Source organism: Arabidopsis thaliana (assembly GCF_000001735.4).
Source record: "Arabidopsis thaliana chromosome 1 sequence".
Classification (NCBI taxonomy): domain Eukaryota; kingdom Viridiplantae; phylum Streptophyta; class Magnoliopsida; order Brassicales; family Brassicaceae; genus Arabidopsis; species Arabidopsis thaliana.
Genome location: NC_003070.9, coordinates 7,184,462 through 7,209,118, shown reverse-complemented (window position 1 = coordinate 7,209,118; position 24,657 = coordinate 7,184,462). Strand labels below are relative to the sequence as shown.

The 24,657-nt window shown below is 36.4% G+C and overlaps 6 protein-coding genes and 1 long non-coding RNA gene across 9 annotated transcripts; 3 read left to right on the top strand and 4 right to left on the bottom strand.

Annotated features, from left to right (window-relative positions):
• Nucleotides 1–105: 105 nt before the first annotated feature.
• On the top strand, nt 106–5,817 carry AT1G20750 (RAD3-like DNA-binding helicase protein; the record flags this gene model as incomplete). Its single annotated transcript, NM_101927.4, has 25 exons — nt 106–445; nt 540–603; nt 695–770; nt 870–934; nt 1,023–1,070; nt 1,162–1,262; nt 1,516–1,608; nt 1,680–1,753; nt 1,841–1,911; nt 1,999–2,086; nt 2,170–2,248; nt 2,340–2,429; nt 2,504–2,606; nt 2,693–2,786; nt 2,859–2,942; nt 3,044–3,200; nt 3,283–3,464; nt 3,578–3,622; nt 3,734–3,762; nt 3,838–4,007; nt 4,059–4,192; nt 4,271–4,491; nt 4,589–5,405; nt 5,486–5,557; nt 5,665–5,817. The coding sequence occupies exons 1-25, from the start codon at nt 121–123 to the stop codon at nt 5,815–5,817; spliced, it is 3,435 nt and encodes a 1,144-aa protein (NP_173498.3). The 5' UTR covers nt 106–120.
• A 1,564-nt stretch (nt 5,818–7,381) lies between these two features.
• On the bottom strand, nt 7,382–8,787 carry AT1G20740 (transport/golgi organization-like protein (DUF833); the record flags this gene model as incomplete). 2 transcript variants are annotated; one of them, NM_001332463.1, is made up of 5 exons in its annotated part: nt 7,382–7,721; nt 7,830–7,973; nt 8,088–8,312; nt 8,391–8,577; nt 8,666–8,787. In NM_001332463.1, 5 exons carry the CDS (start codon nt 8,743–8,745, stop codon nt 7,581–7,583), a joined length of 777 nt encoding a protein of 258 aa, NP_001322474.1. The 2 variants fall into 2 exon arrangements, with proteins under 2 accessions (NP_001322474.1, NP_173497.1); NM_101926.1 differs by having other exon boundaries at nt 7,581–7,721; nt 8,391–8,617; nt 8,662–8,725.
• A 904-nt stretch (nt 8,788–9,691) lies between these two features.
• AT1G05567 lies at nt 9,692–10,071 on the top strand. Its single transcript, NR_138922.1, has 2 exons — nt 9,692–9,787; nt 9,934–10,071. It is a non-coding gene; the product is annotated as an other RNA (long non-coding RNA).
• A 366-nt stretch (nt 10,072–10,437) lies between these two features.
• On the bottom strand, nt 10,438–11,628 carry AT1G20735 (F-box and associated interaction domains-containing protein; the record flags this gene model as incomplete). The annotated part of the gene is made up of 1 exon (NM_001198118.1): nt 10,438–11,628. One exon carries the CDS (start codon nt 11,626–11,628, stop codon nt 10,438–10,440), a length of 1,191 nt encoding a protein of 396 aa, NP_001185047.1.
• Nucleotides 11,629–13,509: 1,881 nt separating this feature from the next.
• Nucleotides 13,510–14,947, bottom strand: AT1G20730 (transport/golgi organization-like protein, putative (DUF833)). The gene is made up of 5 exons (NM_101925.3): nt 14,784–14,947; nt 14,511–14,694; nt 14,214–14,435; nt 13,964–14,110; nt 13,510–13,856 (listed from the first exon to the last, which is right to left on the bottom strand). The coding sequence occupies exons 1-5, from the start codon at nt 14,861–14,863 to the stop codon at nt 13,719–13,721; spliced, it is 771 nt and encodes a 256-aa protein (NP_173496.2). The 5' UTR covers nt 14,864–14,947; the 3' UTR covers nt 13,510–13,718.
• A 1,330-nt stretch (nt 14,948–16,277) lies between these two features.
• On the top strand, nt 16,278–23,831 carry AT1G20720 (RAD3-like DNA-binding helicase protein; the record flags this gene model as incomplete). Of its 2 annotated transcripts, NM_101924.6 has the most annotated exons (30): nt 16,325–16,706; nt 16,782–16,863; nt 16,956–17,031; nt 17,131–17,195; nt 17,280–17,327; nt 17,419–17,519; nt 17,598–17,739; nt 17,867–17,928; nt 18,015–18,088; nt 18,169–18,239; nt 18,629–18,716; nt 18,800–18,878; nt 18,967–19,056; nt 19,156–19,264; nt 19,608–19,701; nt 19,776–19,859; nt 19,977–20,133; nt 20,218–20,399; nt 20,576–20,620; nt 20,725–20,753; nt 20,839–20,960; nt 21,054–21,101; nt 21,193–21,317; nt 21,391–21,525; nt 21,612–21,817; nt 21,998–22,404; nt 22,687–22,871; nt 22,979–23,050; nt 23,215–23,337; nt 23,417–23,591. In NM_101924.6, 30 exons carry the CDS (start codon nt 16,325–16,327, stop codon nt 23,459–23,461), a joined length of 3,528 nt encoding a protein of 1,175 aa, NP_173495.5. In that variant the 3' UTR covers nt 23,462–23,591. The 2 variants fall into 2 exon arrangements, with proteins under 2 accessions (NP_001322805.1, NP_173495.5); NM_001332462.1 differs by having other exon boundaries at nt 16,278–16,706; nt 21,998–22,871; nt 23,417–23,831.
• A 20-nt stretch (nt 23,832–23,851) lies between these two features.
• On the bottom strand, nt 23,852–24,634 carry WOX10 (WUSCHEL related homeobox 10; the record flags this gene model as incomplete). The annotated part of the gene is made up of 3 exons (NM_101923.1): nt 23,852–23,892; nt 23,991–24,386; nt 24,478–24,634. 3 exons carry the CDS (start codon nt 24,632–24,634, stop codon nt 23,852–23,854), a joined length of 594 nt encoding a protein of 197 aa, NP_173494.1.
• Between the last annotated feature and the right edge of the window lie 23 nt (nt 24,635–24,657).

The window sequence follows — 24,657 nt, the reverse complement described above, 5'->3', positions numbered from 1 at the left end:
AGAAGGTAAAGTTTTCCCGCCCACTTAATTTCAACAACACGAAATTCTCGAAACTCAATTCCCCTACTTACATATTGTTTTTTCTTCCGTCACCGAATCCACCGATCTAGATAACGGAAGATGGCTTCCACAAGAAGTAAATCGGATTCGAAGGAAGAAGTGAAACAAACCCTAAACTCCAAAAACCCTAAGAATGTCTACCAAATCGGAGGCCTTCAAGTTGAATTCCCTTACCAACCCTACGGAACACAGCTTGCGTTCATGAGCCGGGTCATATCTACGCTTGATCGTGCCCAGAGAGATGGTCACTCCCACGCATTGCTCGAGTCTCCCACGGGTACAGGCAAATCTCTGTCTTTGCTCTGCTCCGTTCTCGCTTGGCAAAAGAGCTACAAATCTCGGTTTCCTAATGGAAATTTGTCTCATTCGAAAACGCAGCCCTCAGGTTTGTCATGACACTAATGAAATTGCGTCTATGATTGGTTGGGGAGATTAATTAGTTCTAGTAGTTGTTAAATATTGGTTATATTTCTGAACAGATATTGCTGGATCTAGTAATGTGGAGCCACATGAACCTCAGATTCCCACCATATACTATGCTTCGTAAGCATTACATTAGTTTTGAAAAAATGTTCCAAATAATGTTTATGTTTTTCTTATTGTTATTGATTGATTGTTTGTTTTTGTTTTATAGACGAACTCATGCTCAGATCACTCAAGTCATTCGTGAGTATCGAAAAACCGGTTACAGAGTTCCCATGACTGTATTGGTATGTCAAAACTTGATCGGAGGATCTTGTTTTATTTATGTATTAGTTGCAGCTACTCATTAACATTGTTTCTTTTTGGTACATCTTTCATTGTGTTAGGGTTCAAGGAAACGTTACTGCACCAATAGTCATGTACAGGGGAAAGAGAATGTAGACGAAAAATGGTAAATTTGCATCCATATTCATACCATCTCACTATCATTTTCAACTATAGCATAACCTATCTATACTAACATCTATTTATTTTTCTAGTCGGTTGCTCCTAAAAGATAAGAAAAACATAAAATGTGCCGAGTTCAAGTAACTTTTCCCTAATAGTCTAAGTTCTTTATGTTTCCTCATTTTTTTGTTACCTCCTGCGAACCATTTAATTGTTTTCTTTAACTTCCAGTGGCGTCGGTCGGATCTTAGCTTACCCATCACTTCAGCAGACCGGTCACAATGGGGTTCATGATATTGAAGACCTTGTAAAAATTGGAAAAACTGTTACAGGTTAGGATTTGGTTTATTAAGTGATTGTATTATTTCAGTTTCTTTATCTCAAACTATTTTCTTTTTAGGCTGTCCATATTTTGCTTCCTGGAAAATGTTGGAGGTTGCACAATTGGTTTTTTGCCCTTATTCCTATATAATTGATCCTGTCATCCGAGGCGGAGTAAATCTACAAGGAGCGATTATAATCTTTGATGAAGCACAGTAAGCTTCAGAACTTTCTTAGTATGCTTTGATGATGTTGATGGTTAAGGCCGTCTACTAAAATCTTTCACTGTCCACAGTAATATGGAAGACATTGCTCGTGAAGCAGGAAGCATTAACTTGGAAGAAGACATTATTTTCAGTATGTAATACTCAAACACAAGTTTAGTTCACTGAAATATACTTTACTAATGTGACTTATGTGTTATGCAGAATTGAAGAATGAACTAGAACAGATGAGTGAGGTTGAGCCAGAGATATATGATTCCTTGTATGAAGTAGTAGAGGTGAGTCATTTATCTGCAAGATAAAATATTAAGAGGTAGCTTTTGCTGTCTACTTTTTAATATTGAAGTATTGTTCTATGTATTTAGGGATTGATAAGCTGGATTGGAAGAAAGAAGGATTCACTCGCAAAACGTGATGTTGACCACTATTTCTCTAAGTAAGTTGAAACTTTTCAACCAACTCTATGTATATGCAATATACTTCATAGTTTTTTTTTTTTCTCTGCTGTTTATCAATGTGACAGCTGGACTGGAGATAGAGCTTTGAAAGAGCTAAAGGAATTCAATATCACTCGAGAAAACTTCCCAAACTTAAAGGCATGTTTTAACCAAGTAAGTCATTTCTTCTGTGTTATCTGGCTACGCCGCATACCTTTTTACTATGCTTGAATGTGACGTTTTGCTTACTGGTCAAGGCGATCACAAAATCAGAAGCAGCAGAAATTGACCCGGATAAGCCTTATTTGAGTGGGATATCTGTCTCCACACTAGAAGGTTTTTTTTTGCGTCTCACTAACTTTTTTAAGCATTGATCCTTTGTTATGTAATTTTGAAGATGAGAGCTTATTGCAAAATTTTCATGTAGAGTTGTTTGCTACACTTACATACTTCTTTTCAAGAAATGGAAGTCACGTCCTAGATTATGAAATGGGTTTACAACGTTCTGCTAAGAGAGGTACAGCCGTACAAGTGAATGCTTTATAGATATTTATCCGAAAATGTGTTCATTGTTACTTTAATGGAATGCAGGAGATAATGGGTGGACGAATACTTTCAGTTTATGGTGCATGAATCCGTCTGTTGTTTTCAAAGACTTAGCTGATCTGTCTTTATCCATCATTTTAACATCTGGGTAAGCAGTAGTATCTTGTTGCTTACTATTGCTTCTGCAAAGAGTGATTTGCTAAATGTTTCTTGAGCCATCTCCTTCTTGGTTAGGACTTTGTCACCGATGAATTCTTTCTCATCTGAACTTGGGATGCAGTTTGGTACTTGTTTAGAGGCTCCACATGTGATTGATCCTAATATGCAGGTTCCGACTAAAGGCTCTCCACTTAGCAACACTTTCAAGAACTGAATGTATGATTTAACAATATTGTTCCAGGTGTGGGCTGGTGCAATCTCCACTGTTCCTGGTAACTATCCTCTAAACGCAAGTTATAGAACAGCTGAGGCATATGCATTCCAGGTACTTGTTCAAGCTCCTTTTGCCTGTAAATTTGTTATTTGTATTGTGATTCAATATTTTCGTCTGTTGTAAAACGCAATGCTTCTCCTTTGCTTTGAAAGGACGCTCTAGGGAAATCATTGGAAGAAATCTGCACTATTGTACCAGGTGGCTCTCTTGTATTCTTTCCAAGCTATAAGTTGATGGAAAAACTTTGCACACGTTGGCATGAAACTGGACAATGGTCTCGGCTCTGCTTGAAAACAGACCTTTTTATCGGTAAGTAACATCTAACTTCTGTGATCATGTAAAAACTGTTGCAACAAATCCTAAACTGATGCATTCTTATTCTTGGTTGCAGAACCAAGAGGAGGATCCAAGGACGATTTCGAAACTGTTCTCAAGGAATACTATGATTCGATAAGCGGAAAGAACAGATTGATTGGAAGAAATAGCAGCGTTAAGAAAGCAGGGTCTGTTATAACTGAGGCTCAAGATGATTCCAAGAGAGGATCTGCATTTCTTGCAGTATGTAGAGGAAAGGTTTGTTGTTGTTTTTTTTGTCTTAGTTTCTATTATTGATGTTTATTTAAAGGGACCTTATGAGCATCAGAGCATGACATGGTTTGTGTTCAAATTCTACATGTTCCTCTCAGGTTTCAGAAGGGATGGATTTTTCTGATGACAACGCCAGGGCAGTGGTATCCTTTTTTTAAGTCCTCTGCTGCTATAGAAACTAAAGGATATTTTTGATTTATACTACTCAAATTGGTTTATGGATGGAACTGTTAAACCTTGATGATTACGTACAGATAATTGTTGGCATTCCACTTCCAAACTTGTAAGAATCTTTCAGCTTCGTTCGAAATCGTCTTTGGAGGGTAACAGTTTTTCTAACGAATCACTTTCTTGCCAGGGGCGATATTCTAGTCGAGCTAAAGAGAAAATATAATGATACCAACAAATCATCTAAAAACCTTCTTGGAGGGAGTGAGTGGTATTGCCAACAGGCGTATCGTGCTTTAAATCAAGCAGCAGGACGATGTATCCGTCATAGGTTTGATTATGGTGCCATCATATTCTTAGGTAATTTTATAAGACTTCAATATCTATCGAAACGTTTTGTTTTAAATTCAGTTATTGTAGCTCTGAGGTTACCGACAACCAAGGAACAGAGCGTCTATTTCAAAGTGGCTAAGGCATCTATCAAAGTGTATGATAATTTTGAAGCTTCTATGGAAGGACTAAGATATTTTTTCAGCAGTGTCAAGGTTCAAAACAATCTCATTCCTTTACTTGGAACTTTATTACATACAGAACCATTAATATTCTTTGAGAATTTCATGCAGGAGAGAGTTGACAGCAAGATGTTAGAGTCTCATGAGCAGAACTTGTCCTCTGAAAACCAAAGAAATGAATTCGTAAGAAAGGAGAATCAGACTCAGAACAAATCTAGTCATGTGGAACCAAAGCAAACAATACCTGCTCACACATTCATTCAAGTTAAAAGGGAAGCTGAATGCTGCAAAGGAGTCATTGACCTTGACTGCGAGGTCCAACCTGAGCCTGGGTAAGCTTATCAAACCATATCTCTCAAAGTATATAAGATTCGATCACAACATCTCCCAAAGTATAATTGTCCTAAACTTAAAAGCTGTCATGTACAGGTATTGTGAGGAGTCATCGGTGACCAACTGTGATGAAGATCCAGAAACATCTTTTGTCTCTGGTATGATCAATGGTATTGCAACAGCCAGACCATGTTCTAGCTCGAAGTATGAAAGCTCTAGCCTAGAAACAGGTCTGAGATCTCTGAAGTCTCCTGATCAATTCTTAAAACGGCATGTATCTAATGCAAATTTCAGAAGATCTCCTCTTGGAGCTGAATCGTCTGTAACTCCTGAGAGATATTCCATTGGTGATATGCGTAATATGACTCTAGAAGCAGAGTCACCTTTGAACATGAGTGTTAATTCACATGTTTTGAAGAGAAGAAAGTTTACTACATCTCCAATCATCATTGACCTTGAAGAAGAAAACAGTAATGCTCCTGACAATAGACCCGAGGATCACACGAGTTTCACTAGAAGAATTGAATTTGGGTTTCCAGAAGTGGATCAGAGAGTGATGAGGATATCATGTTCACTCTGCAGAAGTACATTAAGTCACCCTGAGAACAACTCATATCCCATATGCATGTTGACTTCGTCGTCCAAAACCTATTTGCTGTCTCTTCTGAAAGAAACATCAGGAACAGGTTCTGCAGAAATGCCAACAAGTGTTTCAGTTATCATGACAGATTGCTCATTGGTTAATCAGAGACTCTGCACAAATTCTGAAAGCTCAAATGGTCAGGGTATTTGGTGCCAGCAAGATGGATGTGTTTTCAAAACTATCTTCTGCCCTTTCTGTAGTGTCCCAAACACCTGCCTTGGAATGCAAGTCATGGCTACTGATTCATCAAACGTCCAGTTTATGAGCAAAGTAAGCTTCACTTTAGTTAGTGACTGATTCATGAGAGTGCATTGTCTTGATATTAAGATCTAGTTTTACTTGTTTTGCAGATTTTGTTCTTTGCTGATCATCTAGAAGTCACGAATGATGCTGCAAGCAAGGAAACAAGGTTAACGCACAAGGTATCTACTCTTGCATAACATTAAGTCCTAGAAGCAACTCGAGGTTTCAGTTTGTAATAACTTAATATTTTTCTTAATTTAAAATCTTTATGATATATATTATACAGTCTTTTTTTATACAAATGCCTAAAGATATAATCTCATCAGCTTTTGGTACATCTCTGTTACAAGTTACAACTGATTTCAGACCTCTAAAGATTGCATATGGGAAAGAAACAGTGGTACAGATCGGGAAACTTTGCTCTATTGATCCAACATAAATAAAAAAGCATGAGATAGATATCGTTTACTCAGGTTCTATCAATTATTTCCATAACCGCAGTGAGATGAGAGATTATGCGTTCTACAATAATAACTAGGTTAATTAGTTGATCTGTAAATGTGAAATCATTTAAGACTTCGCTTACCAAATTAAAAAGAGAAGCGATTTCTTGTGACACAAGTTAAGTAATATTCATACGCTCAACTTGATCATTTTTATCATGGACATGTGAAATTAAGAGCTAGCATCCCAAAATCTGAAGAGGATAGCAAAGGGTTTTTTAGTGGCTTCAAATTAAGACTAAGTTTATTTCAAATTATTTATAACTGTGTGATTTGGTTATAATAATTCTGATAATATATGAAAGTAATTCATTTTGGAAAAGAGTAATCTTTCATCAACCGTAAAGAGTTACGAAATGAACAATCTCTTCATGTCCGGGCTTTCTTGTTATACTTGTTCTGATATATATCTAGTGTGCTTGCTTTTCCTTACTTTCTATATATATGTTCTTAAATTTTCTTAATATCCATTATGTTCTCGCTTTAATTTTTCTTGATTCCATTGCTCTTGTTCATTACCACGTACGACGTGGTGTCAGTACTTGTTCATTCTGCAAAGTGCAAACTATAGCTCGGTGTTCTCACAGGAATATCAAATTAATACATGACTTAACGTGAAAGTAAAGTTAAAAGAGAAAATATGGAAAAATAACTCAAGAACTGAGTAGATGAAAAATATAAAGTGAACAATTGACATAGGAAATTTTAAGAAAACCAACTAGTTTTTATTTATTTAGGAAAAAAACTTGGGTTCACCCCTAGATGTGAACCCTTAGAGCAACTCCAATGATTTAGAACCAATTGGTTCTTAATTTTGAATCTTAACCTTATTTTAAAATAAAAAGTTGTTTTTACTAAGTTAAGAAAAGTTAGGAAGAAGCTTAACTAGTTTTTTTCCAATGGTTAAGAACTATTGGATTCTTAAAAAACAACAATTCAAACTATTCCAAAACAATGTCTATCCACTCAAAACACAACACATATACTCTTCTTAGTTTTAAGAAAACATCTTAATTAAGATGTTTATCTTAGCTAAGGTTTGTTGGTTTCATTAAATTTAATCACTTTTATAGCTAAAGATTAACTAAGATACAAGGTTGGGGTTGCTCTTATATTCACCTCTTTTATTTTAGCCAATTAAAATGTGATACCTAATAATAATAAAGAATTTAATTTAATTATAAAATCTAATTTGCCACTAAAACGAAATTATGTATCGGTTTGAGTTTATTAGAAAACAAGGTTAAATATCGGTTTGGGTTTAGAAAGTACGATTAGGGTTTAGATTTTATAATTAAACGAGGTTAAATGTCGGTTTGGGTTTACAAAATACAATTAGGGTTTAGTTTTTTTACGACTAAATGAGTTTAAATGGTGGTTTGGGTTTACAAAAGAGAATTAGGGTTTAGATTTTGTAATTAAACGAGATTATATATCGGTTTGGATTTATAATTATAGTTTTAATTTATTATGTAATTTAATTAGGATTTGATATGGTATATTTTTATTGATTAATGCAAAATGAGGTGAATAAAGGGGTTCACCCCTAGTCTTGTTCTTAATTTAGAGCTAGATATAATGTGGCCAAGGACATCTAAGTTTCCTTGAACCGGCAAGATTATGATGTATTAATTACAGCATCAACAAGATTATTTAGTATAGATAATAATATTTGGATGCTGGGGAATGCTCCTTGTAACTAGATGATGGTGAACGCGAAGTCGTGGTCGTCCCAATCATCATTAAATATCTCCCTGTACCTCTCAAAGAACAACACTTCCTTGGTGCGTTTCACAACCAATGCTGTCGTAATTCTTGTTCCATAGTGTTCGTATCCAATCTGAAATTTAAAATGTTAAAAAGGAAGAAGAGAGGTTACAATAATATAATGCAGGTAACGATCATAAAAAAAAAAGGTGGCTCAATTATAATGTTTTGAGTTTCTTACCTTCATGTCGACGAAAAAAATAGAGCTCAGTAGCACGCTTTCGTAAGCTTTGACTGGATCATACATAATCTCAGCAATGTCCCTTATTGGTGGTAGTCGTTCTCTGTTAATCATCTCACAAAAAGAGTGTCTCATACGTAAGTCCTGCATGAGACCAAAAAAGAAGGGTTTGCTTTTATTAAGCTATACATTTCTATATGAAAAGATTTGCAAATAGGGAAAAACTCTGTTACAAGATTCTTGTACTAAATTAATTACCCTGTATCCAACGTCGGAATCGAGTCCAGCTGAAGATAGTGTGTGAACACCAGGACCAACAGGCTCTGTATAGACAATGCCATAGTCAGAGAAACGCGGTTTGGAGATATAAAGCATTGAGTTTGAAGCTATGTCGGCCACAATTAGATGAAAGGCGGCTGTGTTCTTGTTACGTATGTAATCTGCAGCCGATGACTTTGCAAAGTCCTCTGGACTCTCGTTGCTCTGTAATCAACGCAATCCCGTGAGAATCCAGATAATTTTGAACGAAAAATCAACGAAAGAAAAAAGTATTAATCAAACCTCTAAGAACTCAAGAGTACGACTCTCGGCGCCGTTGAATCTGTCTCTGTTAATAGTCCCTGCCTCCACAAGAAAAGCGACTCGGCCTCGAGTAGAAATACCTAACCACGTCCCATCGGTCTCTGGGCAACGACCACTTAATATCTGGTCAGTTTCAGTTTTAACCCATTCCGCCTTTCTTATTGACCTATCAATCGCCGATACAGAAAAAGGTTCATCAACAATGTCTGATGCACAAATTATAACCTAAAACGTCGAAAGAATTTTAAACTTGCCTTAATTGCCAGTTCTCTCTGTTCTGCAGCAGCGTCAGTGTGTTTTCTCCCTCTCCCCATTGGAATGCTACGATCCCCATTTTGTTTTTGAAAGAATATAAATAGTTTTGTTACTCTTTGAATCTCTTGCTCTCTGTTGTGCTTGTTGTGACTCCCTCTCTGTTTTTATAGCCGAGAGATGATTCACTGTGCTCTGCTTTTTCCTTTGCTTGTCAGCTTCTTCCAACATAAGTATTCCAACGCGTTTAAGAGCTTCTTTATCCAAATTTGGATATAGCTTTTGCTGTTTTCTGTCACCATCAACATACTCCCTCCTCCATTCACTAACCACCAGAAGCCGTGTCTATGTGTATCTATTTACTTTTACGGATTCATGCATGTAAAACCACAAAAAAATAGTGGCTTCTAGTAGCATAAACTTGCTATACTAAGTAATATGGAAGACACATTGTTTCAACATTTCTCAAATTGTTCCACTTTTTCTCTATAGCCTTTTTTCTGATTGAGTAAGGAGGACTCTTGTCTAAGTGGAACCATTCAGAATTGTTTTTACTACACTAAGAAAATACAAGAACTGGTTTACTTAGTAGCACACAAGTTTAAAACTCAAATCCAACTACTCTTTGGTCTTAATTAGCTTTGGTAGTCCGATTCTATTGGCTTGAGGAAATTCCACAAAATCTAGCATCTTATATGATGTGGCATAGTACAGTCTTGGATAAATTTTTCATTTTGTGAAAACATAATCATATAAAGACAATGTGGCCTTAGAATTTCTATATTTTATTTAAACTTTTTCATTTATTTATATTTTTATATTGTTTAGAAAAATATATAGGTGTTTTGGTAAATAAAATAAATAAATTAATAATTTTATATTCTTTTGTTGCATTTAAACTACAACATCATGTGTTAAAGCTTGAAAACTCTTACCTATGAAATTATGTTTTGAAAAAAAGATTGCAGAATACAATGAAAGTGGAGAAAAGACGATTGAAAAATCATGACACAATCTCAATTATCTGATGGCCTCCACACAAATGGGCTTTAATAAACCCAATTATGGTCCAATATCTTAATGAATACGGAAGTATTGCCGTTCTTTCTTAAACAATCAGAACTGTACGTCGTTTTAATGTCCCAAATTTTGTTCTTTGCTGATCATCTAGAAGTCACGAATGATGCTGCAAGCAAGGAAACAAGGTTAACGCACAAGGTATCTACTCTTGCATAACATTAAGTCCTAGAAGCAACTCGAGGTTTCAGGTTGTAGAATAAATGGAAATGTAAAGATTTTGATGAAATAGAAGTGAAATTATTTTAATTCTTTCAGGACAAAGCTTGACAGGAAATTCCACAAATCTAGTATCTTATATGATGTGGCATAGTACAATCTGGGATCCATTTCATTTTGTTAAAACATCATAATCATTACCTATTTGGTACTGTAGGAGTCTCTTGCGTTTTTTTACACAACAATAACTTATATTTTCTTAATTTAAAATCTTTATGATATATATATTATTTTTTTGGGCAAATCTTTATGATATATATGTCTCGATTGTGTATAACTTATGATATCTATTATACACAATCTTTATCATACAAATGCCTTGATATAATCTCATCAGCTTTTGGTACATTTGTTACAACTGATTTTAGACTTCTAAAGATTGCATATGGCAAACAAACGCTGGTACAAATCGGGACACTTTGCTCTATTGACCCAACATAAAAAAAAAAAAAAAAGGCATGAGATAGATATTGTTTACTTAGGTTCTATCAGTGAGTCCCATCACCGCAGTGAGAGCAGAGATTATGCGTTTTTCAGTAGAAGCTATAATCTCCTGCTCATCTCCCTCGACAAAGACCAAGGAGGGTGTAAACTTATAGAAGTCTCCGATACTCATGCCCATAAATTCATTCGACCCTGAAACTTTCCAACTGTTAGCTTCCAAGTCGTACACATGAACCACGCCGTAGCCACTATGAGTGTTCTCCACAACTACAAGACACTTGCCGTCGCACACAATCAACTGCCAGCATAGAAGATCTATTTCGTTCACATATACGTTTGCGATCTGCCTGGTGAGGTCCCATTTGGAATTGTTGACTAGTGTGTAAACTGAAATTGTTTCCTTCGTCCCCGATATTAAGGTCAGGCGATTCTTCTTACTATCTTCCGTGAAAATCAGCTTCGTACCCGGTCCTCCACGATGGAATACGGAAGGAACGAAGCGTGCCTGCTCTGTCTCAGGATCGAAAGCTATGATACTCCCGTCGTTTCTCAGCCAGTGAAGAGTGCCGTCCAAGTAAACAGGTTTCATCCATGTCGTGAGTAGGCTTTTTGAGCTAGTGGTGATGGTTGTTTCCGATAACCTCCATGAATCTCCGTCACTGATCTCGAACCCGTACACCGTTTCCATCTCGAGTATGCATACGATCTTGAAACCTTTGGTGGGACTTACCACGAAACCAACACGCATCCTTCTCTCCTTACGAGCTTTGTAATCTTCTATACCGTCATCACGTGAGGTGATTTGACTATTACGACCAAATATGGGAGACAGAAGCTTTGAGCCAGAGTGATTCAAAGGTCGAAACCTCTTTGTGAGGGGATTTGCGAGGAAGAGGCCATCGATGAATAGTAAGAGAAGGCCGGAGCATGAGCCTAAAATGTAACAAGACAGAAATTCCAACACTGATCTTTCTTTCACTGAAGTAGAATCGCATGAATAAGAAAAATGGTGGCAGATGATGAAATTGTCGCCCAAGCTGATCCCAACGTGAAAAAGACTGGAGCCAACCCGAGAAGAATATTCGGAAGAGTATCCACTTACAAAATTCGGATCGTTGGATATATGCGAATTGATAGATCTATTAGTGCATCGCATTATCCCCAGAGATTTGGGGTCCAATCTGAAGAGAATGTTGTCAAGAAGATGAAAGGGTAAGTCATTCATAATCAGATCCTAGTGAGATCTCCCTAATCCTGTTTTGCCTGTTGATTGGATTCTGTGATTTGCTTACCAGCTTCTTGTTATATAGGCAACAAAGTGTATTATTGTATAAAGAAATAAACTTCAATTCAAGGACACTCTTCCCATATTATCAAAAGATTGTAGATTTTTTAAAAATATAATCTAATTTTTTAAAAAATATATATTTAATGAAATTATCCAAATATAAGATATGATATCACAAATACTGTAATATTCAATAATGTTTTTTTTTTTTACTTTTATTTATTTATTTATTGAAAGTGTATTATGAAAAGAAATAACTATCAATTCAAGGACACACACTCTCTCTCTCACACCATATTATAAGAAGATTTAAATCATCAATTTAATTTAATAGAAATAATTTAAATTATTGCAAAAAATTTATGTACTTTTAAGATAGGATTTAAAAGTTTAAATTGTATTCAATGAAAGTAACCAAATTCAAGATAAGATATCACATATAATTTAATATTTTACTAATGTTCAATAATGTTTGGAAAACAAAATTCAATATCCAATGATACTAATTATCTTTAATTGAAAGTGTATTATGAAAAGAAATAAGTATCCATTCAAGCACACTCCCACCATGTTATAAGAAGATTATCAATTTATTTTAATAGGAATAAAATAATTTATTTGCAATTTTGATGTATTTGAAAATAGAATTTTATAATTTTAATTATCTTTAATGAAATTAACCAAATTGATTTATAAAGTTGATTACATTCGTAATTGGACTGGGACAACAACACTTCCAATCTCTCCAATATGGGAAACACGACACGTTATTTTAAACCTCCTAGGAAATTCACGATTACTTTGAAGACTTTTTTCCTTCAAGTTTAAATTTTTTTAGCTTTTTACACTTTTCTGGTAAAGAGTGTTTTTTTTTTTGTCAAAGGGTAAAAAATCTTACTCTCTCCTCCATCGTGTAACCACCAGGAGCCGTGTATATTTATTACTTTTACAGATTCATGTATGTTAAACCACAAAAAAGTGGCTTCTATTAGCACAATTTTCTATAGTAAGTAAAATGGAAGAAACGGAGTTTCATTATTTTCTTGACTGTTCAACTTGTGCGCTAGCTTTTTGCTGATTAAGGAGAACACTTAAGAAATATTTGTACCATACTAAAAATTAATATACAAAAGTGGTTTCTAGTGGCACACAAGTTTAAGATTCAGCTCCACATGTTATTTGGTCTTAGATTTGGTAATCCGATACTAGTAGCTAGGTGATCTGTTTTGATTTTCTCGTACATAATGATCAGTTATGTGTACATGTAAAATCATTTAAGACTTAGCTTAGCAAATTAAAAGAGAAAAGGAGATTTCTTGTGACACAAGTTGAAGATAATCATAATATTCATACGCAAAACTTGATCACTTTTATCATGGACATGTGAAAGTAAGAGCTAGCATACCAAAAAACTAAAAAGGATATATATAGCTAATTGTTTATAACTTTGGTGATTTGTTTGATAAAAATTCTGATAATTTATGAAAAGTAATTCGATTTGGAATTTAGTAGTCTTTAATCAACCGCTAAGAGTCTTGAAATGAACAAACTCTTCATGTCTTGGATTTCTTGTTATAGATTATAAATGTCTAGTGTGCTTGCTTTTTCTTATTTTCTATATGTTCCTACGTTCTTGATGTTTCTTAATCTCTCTATATATGTTCATGATTTCATTGTTCTTGTTCATTACCACATTATGTTTTAAATTTTTAGCAAGTACTAAAGAAAATACGACAAGGGTTCTTGACGACTTTGCTTGAAAATTGCTCAATCAGGGTTTCCAACTACGAAAAAATAACTCAAGAACTGAATAGATGGAAAATATCAAGTGAAATGTCGACATAGGAAAGTTCCAGAAAACCAACTACTTTTTATTTATTTGTTTCATAGACCAGAGATAAATACTGTGACCAAGGTAATAGGTTTCCCTGAACCGAGAAGATTATGATCTATTAATTAATTACAGCATCAACAAGATTGTTTAGTATAGATAATAATATTCGGATGCTGCGGAATGCTCCTTGTAACTAGATGGTGAACCGGAAGTCGTGCACGTTCCAGTCATCATTAAATCTCGCCCTGTACCTCTCAAAGAACCTCACTTGCATGGTGCGTCTCACAACCAATGCTGTCGTACATCTTGTTCCATAGTGTTCGTTTTCAATCTGAATCAAAAAGGTAAAAAAGAAGAAGAGAGATTATAATAATATAACGCAGGCTAGGTGATGATCATAAAAAAGGTGGCTCAATTATAATGTTTTGAGTTTCTTACCAAAGTGTCGACGACAAAGATAGAGCTCAGTGGGTCTCCGTTTATAGCTTCGACTGTATCATACATAACCTCCTCAGCAAGCCCCGAGATTGGTTCTGGTAGTTCTCTGTTAATCCGCTCAGAAAAATAGCGTTTCAGACGTAAGTCCTGCATGAGACCAAAAAAAAAAAGGGGGCTTTTAAGCTATACATTTCCATATGAAAAGATTTGCAAATAAATACTCTGTTACAAGATTCTTGTACTAAATTACCCTGTGTCCAACTTCGGAATCGAGTCCAGCTGAAGATAGGGTATGAACACCAGGACCAACAGGCTCTGTATAGACCATGCCATCTTCAGACAAAGACGGTTTGTAGATATAAAACATTGAGTTTGAAACTATGTCGGCCACAATTAGATGATAGGCTATCCCCGTGTTACGTCCGGAATCTAAAGCCAATGAATCTGCAAAGTCCTCTGGACTCAAGTTGCTCTGTAATCAACGCAATCCCGTGAGAATCCAGATAGTTTAACCAAAAAATCAACAAAAAGAAATCATTAATCGAACCTTTAAGAAATCAAGAGTACGACACTCGGCGCCGATGATTCTGTCTCTGTTAACGGGCCCTGCCTCCACAAGAAAAGCGACTCGGCCTCGAATAGAAATACCTAACCACGTCCCATCGGTCTCTGCGCAACGACCACTCAATACCTGGCTTTCATCCCATTCCCAAGCCGCCTTTCCTATTGACCTATTAATCACCCATACAAAATACAGGTTCATCAACAATGTCTGATGCACAAATTATAACCTAAAACGTCGAAAGAATTTTAAACTTGCCTTGATTGCCAGTTCTCTCTGTTCTGCAGCAGCGTCAGTATGTTTTCTCCCTCTCCCCATTGGAATGCTACGATCCCCATTTTCTTGAGAGAATTTTGTAAAAGTTTTTTGCTATTGAATCTCTTGCTCTGTGTTGTTCTTGTTGTGATTTTGAGTTGTAACCCCCTCTCTGTTTTTATAGCCGAGAGATGATTCACTGTGCTCTGCTTTTTCCTTTGCTTGTCAGCTTCTTCCAACATAAGTATTCCAACGCGTTTAAGAGCTTCTTTATCCAAATTTGGATATTATAGCTTTTGCTGTTTTCTGTCACCATCATACATACTCTCTCCTCCATTCACTAACCACCAGAAGCCGTGTCTATGTGTATCTATTTACTTTTACGGATTCATGCATGTAAAACCTTTTGCTGATTGAGTAAGGAGTAAAGAGGACTCTTGTCTATGTGGAACCATTCAGAATTGTTTTTACTATACTAAGAAAATACAACAAGTGGTTTACTAGTAGCACACAAGTTTATAACTCAAATCCAACTACTCTTTCGTCTTAATTAGCTTTGGTAGTCCGATTCTATTGGCTCTAGCTAGTGTTGATTGAGTAAGGTTGAGTCATTTGTATATGGAACCAGTTAGAAAGTACTTTTACTAATCCGAGTAAAATTGAAATGTAGACGTTAAAGAAAACACGTTGGAGGACAGCTAAGGCCAATATTTGTTGGTTATGTCGTGTTACTGATTTGATATATGTTAAATTCAGTTGTAGTCATGGTCGACTTATTAAGTCTTTGGAAGCAATTTGAGGTTTCAGTTTGGAATAAATGGAGATGCGAAAGATTTTGAAATAGAACTGACTTTATTTTAATTGTTTCAGGACAAAGCTTGACAGGAAATTCCACAAAATCTAGCATCTTATGTCATGTGGCATAATACAATCTTGAATCAATTTTTCATTTTGTGAAAATATAATCATATAAAGACAATAACACACATCCCGGTTATAAAGCAAACTTATTAAAATGTGGCCTTAGATTTCTAAATTTTATTTAAACTTTTTCATTTTTTCATTTTTGGATCAAAATTTAAACTTTTTCTTATATTTATATAATATTTAGAAAATTATATAGGTGTTTTGTAAAGAAAAAATAAACTAATGAGAGAATTATTCATATTATTATTTTTTTTGCATTCCAAACTACAACATCATGTGTTAATAGCTTGAAAACTCTTACCTATGTGTAATATGTTTTGACAAAAAGATTGCATAATACAATGAAAGTGGAGAGAAGACAATTGAACAATAAAAAATGGGCATCCAATTATGGTCCAATATTTCAATGAACACGGAAGTATTGCCGTTCTCTCTTAAATAATCAGAAGTGTACGTCGTTTTAATGTCCCAGCTTACCACAGTAACAATGGCGGGCGCCAAAAGAAGAGAAACTCGAAAAGGGGTCGAATTTTCCCGCCCATTTATCAACAACGCGAATTGCTCCAATCCACTTCTCGTAGTTCTCATTTTTCTTCAGTCACCGACTCTCGACGAAGATGGTTTCCTCAACCAGCAAATCGGATTCAAAGGAAGAAGTGAAACAAACCCTAAACTCCAAAAACCCTAAAAATGTCTACCAAATCGGAGGCCTTCAAGTTGAATTCCCTTATCAACCGTATGGAACCCAGCTTGCGTTCATGAGCCGGGTCATATCTACGCTCGATCGTGCCCAGAGAGACGGTCACTGCCACGCGTTGCTCGAGTCTCCCACTGGCACGGGCAAATCTCTGTCATTGCTCTGCTCAGTTCTCGCTTGGCAACAGAACTATAAATCCCGGCTTCTAAAAGGAAATTTGTCTCATTCGAAAGCTGCCCCTGAAGCAGCCACCGATCCATTGAATCATGGAGGTGGATTCATACCGGAAACGCAACCCTCAGGTTCGTCATTGACTCTTAACGATATTGCAATTATGATTTGGGTTTATCTCTGAATAGTGGTAAATCTGTGAATAGATACTCCTGCATCTACAAATGTGGAGAAAGCTGAAACTGCAACTAAGAAGAGAACCAAAATTCCTACCATATACTATGCTTCGTAAGCTTTAACATGAGCAATTTGGAAATGTTGTGAATAAAAAGTGATGGTTTTCTTCTTACTGATTGATTGTTTGTTTTGGTTCATTTAAGACGAACTCATTCTCAGATTACTCAAGTGATTCGTGAGTATAGGAAAACTGGTTACAGAGTCCCCATGGCTGTATTGGTATGTTTAATTGACTTTGCTCTCTTGTGTGGACTTGCTTATTTTATGGTTAATCAAGATCAGATTTCATATCTCACGGGTCCGTCTTCATTGTGCAAGGCTTCAAGAAAACATTACTGCACGAATCGTCATGTACTTGGGAAAGACAATGTAGATGATGAATGGTATGTTTCAACCACATTCTTACCATCTTACTATTCTTTTCAGCTACGCCTTATCCTCTATACTAACTTGTATTCTTTTTCTAGTCGGTTACTCTTAAAAGATAAGGCAAACATACAATGTTCTGAATTCAAGTGAGTTTTTCCTGATAATATAAGTTCTTTGTTTTTCACCCTTTTGTTGTTAGCTCGTCAAACCATGTAACTGTGTTCCTTAACTTTGCAGGAACGTCAATAAAATCACATCTCATCCATCACTTCAGCCCAGAGGTCACAATGAGGTTCATGATATTGAAGATCTTGTAAAAGTTGGAAAAAATGTTAGAGGTTAGAGTTGGTTTGTAAAGCTGTACTTTTAATTGATTTTGTTTTTCTGTTTCTTATTCTCTAATGATTTTCTTGTAGGCTGCCCATATTTTGCTTCCTGGTCAATGGCTGAGAACGCACAATTGGTGTTTTGCCCTTATTCCTATATAGTTAATCCTGTCATTCGAGCAGGAGTTGAAGTAGATCTGAAAGGAGCGATTATCATTTTTGATGAAGCACAGTAAGTTTCAGAACCCTTCTTAGTTTTGATATATTTACGCTTAGCATTTGCTGGTTGAATGTAGTTTTTTTAGCATGCTTTTGATGTTGATGATAAGGCCGTCTACTAAATCTTTCACTGTCCACAGCAATATGGAAGACATTGCTCGTGAAGCAGGTAGCATTAATTTGGAAGAAGACACTCTTTTCAGTATGTACCATTCAAACTATCCTTGCAGATATTCATGGTCTTGTTCACCTCGTGTCCTTTACTAATGTGGTTTAAGTGTTATGCAGAATTACAGAATGAACTAGAACAGATGAGCGTGGCGCAGCCAATGATTTATCAACCCTTGTGTGAAGTAGTAGAGGTAAGTCATTTTAACTGCAAGATAATTTCAGGTGTATCTTTGCTGATAACTTTTTATTATTGGGTGTTCTATGTGTTTAGGGACTGATAAGCTGGATTGGAAGAAAAAAGGACTCATTAGCAAAACGTGATTTTCAGCATTATTTCTCTAGGTAAATTGATACTCTTATCTTAAACATCTGCATTACTTCCAAATTTTTTACTGTATTTATATTCTTGGTTTTCTTATTCTCCATGAGGACTGGTCTTCTTTGGATAACTCTTAACAGCTGAATACATTGTTACTCTATGTAGCATTGGTGTCTGAAATGTGGTTAGATATAGACCTCGTGATAACCCACCAAATTTTTTTGCGCACTTGCCTGTAAGCATAATCTGCATTGTATATGTAGTGATTACCAGACAATCTAGTGTTACCAGAAATAATGCTCCTGCCATTGGTATTACTATTTTCCCCAAAACATGTCAAGTTAAGTAGGGAAACCATGTTTGTAAAACAGTAACCAAGCATCACTTCAGTTCTACAATGATATGATTGCAGCTGGACTGGAGACAAAGCTTTAAGAGAGCTTGAGGAATCTAATATCACTCGTGAATGCTTCCCGATCTTATTGGAATGCTTTACAAAGGTCAGTCATTCCTTCAATGTTCTCTGGCTAGGCCCACAGGCCTTATATGATGCTTGAATGTGCAATTGTGATTACTGTTCTAGGCTATCAGAACATCAAAGGAGGCAGAAATGGAATCAGATATGCTTTATTTGAGCGGGATATCTGTCTTGACACTAGAAGGTCTTTTGCGTCTCCCTAACTTTTTTAAGCATTGTTCCCTGTAAAATCATTTCGAGGATGAGAGCTTATTGCACAATAATTCATGCAGAGTTGTTCTCTTCACTAACGTACTTCTTTTCAAGAAATGGAAGTCACATCTTAGATTACCAACTGGGTTTGCAACGTTCTACTAAAAGAGGTAGAACTGATTTTTGATAAACCTTTTTAGCCGAATGTGTGAAAATTTAACCCGTCTGTAAAAACAAAAGGTGTTCATTGTTGCTCTACTTGGCTGCAGGAGATCCTTCTGGTACCTGGACGCATACTTTCAGCTTGTGGTGCATGAATCCTGCTGTTGTTTTCAAAGACTTAGCTGATATATCATTATCCGTCATTTTAACATCTGGGTAAGCTGTAGTATCCTGTTGCTTACGATTGCTTCTGCAAAGAGTTATGTCATCCTGTACAAAGTCACCTACACCTTTTTCCATCTGATATTTGCAAGTAATAACGGCCTGTTATATAAGTCTTGTTTAAAACCACAACGTCTTCAGTGTAAAATGATCATACACATCTCTTTTTTGTTAAGTTTGACCACACATTTGGTTTTTGTGCTTCGCATTCTATATGTGCATAGCATTTTACTCCCCTCCTTAACCCATTGGTAATGGTTAGCTTAATTTTTATTGTTTCTTGAGCCATCTCTTTGAGTAATAATTAAGTTTTGAGTTTCTTGGTTGTGAAATATAGGACTTTGTCACCAATGAATTCTTTCTCATCTGAACTTGGGATGCAGTTTGGCACTTCTTTAGAGGCTCCACATGTTATTGATCCTAATATGCAGGTTCTGACTAAAGCTCTCCACTTAGCAACAGTTTCGAGAATTGAATGTATGATTTAACAATATCTTTGTTCCAGGTGTGGGCGGGTGCAATCTCCAATGGTCCTAGTAATTATCCTCTAAATGCAAGTTATAAAACAGCTGATGCATATTCATTCCAGGTACCGGTCATTTTTAGTCACTGGGTCAAGCTCTTTTTGCTTCTAAATGTGTTCATCTTGTACTGTGATGCATTATTTTTGTGTATCGTGAATGCAATGCTCTACTTTTCTTTGAAGGATGCTCTGGGGAAATCATTGGAAGAAATCTGCACTATTGTACCAGGTGGCTCTCTTGTATTCTTTCCAAGCTATAAGTTGATGGAAAAACTCTGCATGCGTTGGCGTGAAACTGAGCAGTGGTCTCGGCTCTGCTTGAAAAAGGACCTTTTTGTTGGTGAGTAACTGTTGCAACAAATTCTATTGAGATGCTTTTTCTTTTTTCTTGTCAAAAATCTCAAATAAGTGTCCATGGTTGCAGAACCAAGAGGAGGCGCCCAGGACGAATTTGATTCTGTTCTGAAGGGATATTATGATTCTATACGCGGGAAGAATAAAATAATTGGAAGAAATAGAAGAGCTAAGAAAGCAGGGCCTATTAAAACTGAGACTCAAGATGATTCCAAGAAGGGAGCTGCATTTCTTGCAGTGTGTAGAGGAAAGGTTTGTTTTTTTTGCTCTTGTCTTGGTTTCTATTAAACAAAGCAATCCAATCTCAAGATATTGGGTGTCATTGGACCCTATAAGCATGACATGGGTACCTTTATCTTTCACAGAATATAGCATGTTTGAAAAATTTAATGACTTGAGGTTTGAGTTTAAAGTCTATGCTCTTACAGGTTTCAGAAGGGATTGACTTTGCTGATGACAACGCCAGGGCAGTGGTATCCTTTTTAGCTGCATTGTCTTGGATATTTTGATAAATAGGATTTATACTGCTCCAACTGTCTTATGAATGGACTGTTAAAACCTTGAAGTTTACATACAGATAATTGTTGGCATTCCATTTCCAAACTTGTAAGAATTCCTCTAAAATCTTTCAGCTTTGTTCCAAATCTATCTTAGGGGAGGACAGTTTTCTAATTAATTACTTTCTTGCTAGACATGATATTCAAGTCGGACTGAAGAAAAAATATAATGATACCTACAAGTCATCTAAAAGTCTTCTTGGAGGGAGTGAATGGTATTGCCAACAGGCCTATCGTGCGCTAAATCAAGCTGCAGGTGCAATGTGATAACTTGCATTCTGTCACTTGGTTCTTCCAGTCAATTTTAATACTGTAACAGGTTATTCTGTCATGGTATATTTATTTACAGGACGATGTATCCGGCATAGGTTTGATTATGGTGCCATCATATTCTTAGGTAATTATAAGATTTCACTACTCAACTTGATTAAAACTTTTTGTTCAATTCAGTTATGATAGCTCTGAGGTTGTCTTGTTTTGGTGTCCAGATGAGCGATACAAAGAACAAAGGAACAGAGCGTCTATTTCAAAATGGCTAAGGCAGTCTATCAAAGTGTATGATAATTTTGAAGCATCTATGGAAGGCTTGAGATCTTTTTTCAACAGTGTCAAGGTTCAAAACAATCTCATTCCCTTCCTTAAAACTTTATTACATATCATTAAAATTCTCTGAAAATTGCATGCAGGAGCAAGTTGACAGTAAGATGTTAGGGTCCCAGGAGGATTCTGTTGAGAAGAACTTTTCCTCGGAAAAACAAAGCAAAGAATTCAGAAGGAAGGAAAATCAGATTCAGAACAAATCTAGTCAAGTGGAACCAAAAGTAGATTTTAAAAGCAAACTATTTATTCTGCGTTGTGGTGTTCTCTTAGGAATTCATTTTCTTATTGATAATGAATTTGTGTGTAGGTGGAGGACTACACAAATTCGAATCCAAAATATCATTTTATGTACGAAAGCAAAGCCTTTGGGTATCACAGAGATGTGAAACCAAAAATAGCTGAAGATTTGAGATCCATGGGGCATTCGGCGCAGACATTTGTTCAAGTTAAAGAGGAAGCTGAATGCTGTAGAGAAGTTATTGACCTTGAGTGCGGTGTCCAACCTGATCTTGGGTAAATAAATCAGACGTGTTTTCTTAATAGATATCTAATGCTTGATAATTGTCCTAAAGTAGCCCGTTTGTTAGTGTTAGCTTCAACTAGCATGTTATATGGACCTCTTATTGAAATACCGCAGAATGGAAGTTTATATTATGCAGATCCTTGATAAAACCTAACAGCTTTTATGTGCAGTTACTGTGAGGTATCATCGGTGACCAACTGTGATGAAGCTCCAGAAACATCTTTTGTCCAGGAAACATCTGGTATGATCAATGGTATTTCAGTAGCCAGTCCATGTTCTTGCTCGATGAATGAAAGCTCTAGTCCAGCAACAGTAGGTCTGAGATCTCCGGGGTCTCCTGATCAATTATTAAAGCAGCATATATCTACTCCAAATTTCAGAAAATCTCCTCTTGGAACCGAGTCGTCTGTAGTAGCAACTTCTGAGAGATATTCATTTGGTGGCACCCGTAGTTTGACTCTAGAAGCAGAGTCATCTTTCAACATGAGCGTTAATTCTCAAGCTTTGAAGCGAAGAAAGTTTACCAGCTCTCCTGTCATTGACCTTGAAGTCGAAAACAGTGATGCTCCTAGGCCTAGTACTAGACCCTCGGATCATACGAGTTTAACAAGAAGAATTGAGTTTGGGTTTACCGAACCAAGATCCCAAAACTACAACATATATTCTTTTCCAGAAGTGAATCAGAAAGTGCAGCTATCTTGTTCGCTCTGCAGAAGTCCATTAGGTCTACCTGAGAATCACTCATATGTCAATTGCTTGTTGACTTCGTCATCGAAAAAGTATTTGCTGTCTCTTCTGAAAAAAACGTCAAGAACTGGAGCTGCAGAAATGTCAACAAGTGTTTCAATTATCATGACAGATTGCTCAATGGTTAATCAGAGACTCTGCAGAAAATTTGAAGGCTTAAAAGGTCAGGGTATTTGGTGCGAGCAAGATGGATGTGTTTTCAATACTATCTATTGCCCTTTCTGCAGCATCCCAAACACATGTCTCGGAGTGCAAGTCATGGCTACTGATTCATCAAATGTCCAGTTTTTGAGCAAAGTAAGCTGACTTAGTGGTGATTCCTTAGAGTGCTCAAGTCTCTCATTTGTGATTCGGTTTATTGTCTTGAGCGCTCGCTAATATCAAGATCTAATTTTACTTTGCAGATTTTGTTCTTTGCTGATCATCTAGAAGTCACCAATGAAGCTGCAAGCAAGGATTCAACGTTAAAGCACAAGGTATTCTTGCATACCCTTAAGTCTTTAGAAGCAATTTGAGGTTTCAGTTTGGAACAAATGGAGCTGCAAATTATTTTGAAATAGAAGCGAATTTGTTTTGACTCTTTCAGGACAAAGCTTGTGGTATCTGTGCAAAAATAATAATAACCTAATGGGTATTGTAGGAACCTCTTGCTGAGACTAATGCAGCTGTGGATAAGAGTGATGTGTTAAAGTCAATAGACAGATTTGCATACTCCCCAAATCAGCAGCAAGAATCAGGAGGCTGGAGGACTACAAAATCAAAGGTCTGTAAAGGCAATAATAACATGCATTCCGGTTTCTGTTTACACAGTTAGTCTGATCTACAATCTTAATTCTGTGCAGTTGAGACTACCTAAACGAAATTTGCCAACGAGCAAGAAGGCCTAGACAAAGGATGCATCAACAAGCTGAACCGGTCTGATTCATAACGAGGGATAAGTCAAGAAAGCCAAACCAGCACCAAGTTGCCTAAACCAATGTGAACCAAGGAACTTTGCTCATGGCCCAGCTTCGTTCAGAACTTAATTTATGTCCATGTAGTGGCAATCCCTTGTTAACTCGAGTAGTTCTTGAATAGTTAGTTACGTGTATATACACATATTCGTATAAGGTCAAGGTTTCTATACATGTTTTACCAGAAGTTTGTGAAAAACAAATTCTACAGTAAAAAAAAACTTGTTCAAGGTCTCCCTCACACAATCATATACGATGATATCAATTTATTGAGAAAACCAAATAAAAACAGAGAGGTTGGAGAGTTCATCATCTTTGTTTCACTCAGTCTATAAACTTGTCCCTATTCAACAAATGCTCAATCCCTGAAACCACAAAAAGTTCACCACATTTTTTCATCTCTGACTCAATTAAACCAAAATACGATGCATAGACACATAAATATCATATAGTAAGAGGTTACCTAAATCAGGACTCGGGAACAGTATATGCTCATAAGACTCAAACCCTCCAGAATCATCTCCACACCTCCCTCTCTCCTCAGTTGTTGTCACGGCCGCATCATCCGCCTGACTCGAGGTAATTGTCGTTGTCGGAGGTTGCTTTCGTTTGGACCGAGCTCGTCGGTTTTGAAACCAATGGTATACATTTTTCTCCATGATTTGTCCATGTTCAGACAGTTCCATCGTGATCTCTTTAATCCTCCGCGGATTTGGTGTTCCACTGCCTTCCTTGTAAATGTTCTCAAGAATCTGAAGTTGCGTTGTCGTAGGAGTCCATCGAGGCCGAGTCGACATTCCATGAGCGCTTGACGATGCCACCATTGGATCAAAATACTCACCTCTCATTGGATTCATTCCTATTGTATTTTCTCATAATCATTACCATACAAATTCAGTTACGTGACCCTTAAGTTTCTTCCAAATACAATTATGGAGTAGTGTACGTACCTGATGAAAGAAGAGGGACAGAAGAGAGAGAGTTGTGGAGGAAGACGAGCTGGTCGCAAAGAACGGCGTAAATGGCGATTTGCTTACGAAGAGTCTCCATTTGTTCATCCGTCATTACTCTACTACCATACCTACCGTTTAGGCTCTCTTGCTCCATCTCCTCTTTCACCACTTTGCCTT

Excerpts from the sequence above, each read along its gene's own strand:
- AT1G20730 (NM_101925.3), bottom strand. The coding sequence starts at position 14,863 with ATGGGGATCGTAGCATTCCAATGGGGAGAGGGAGAAAACATACTGACG. Across the intron at positions 14,695-14,783 it reads AGAGAGAACTGGCAATCAAG|GTCAATAGGAAAGGCGGCTT; the intron begins GCAAGTTTAAAA and ends GGTGATTAATAG. Across the intron at positions 13,857-13,963 it reads TCTTTGTCGTCGACACTTTG|ATTGAAAACGAACACTATGG; the intron begins GTAAGAAACTCA and ends TTTTTGATTCAG.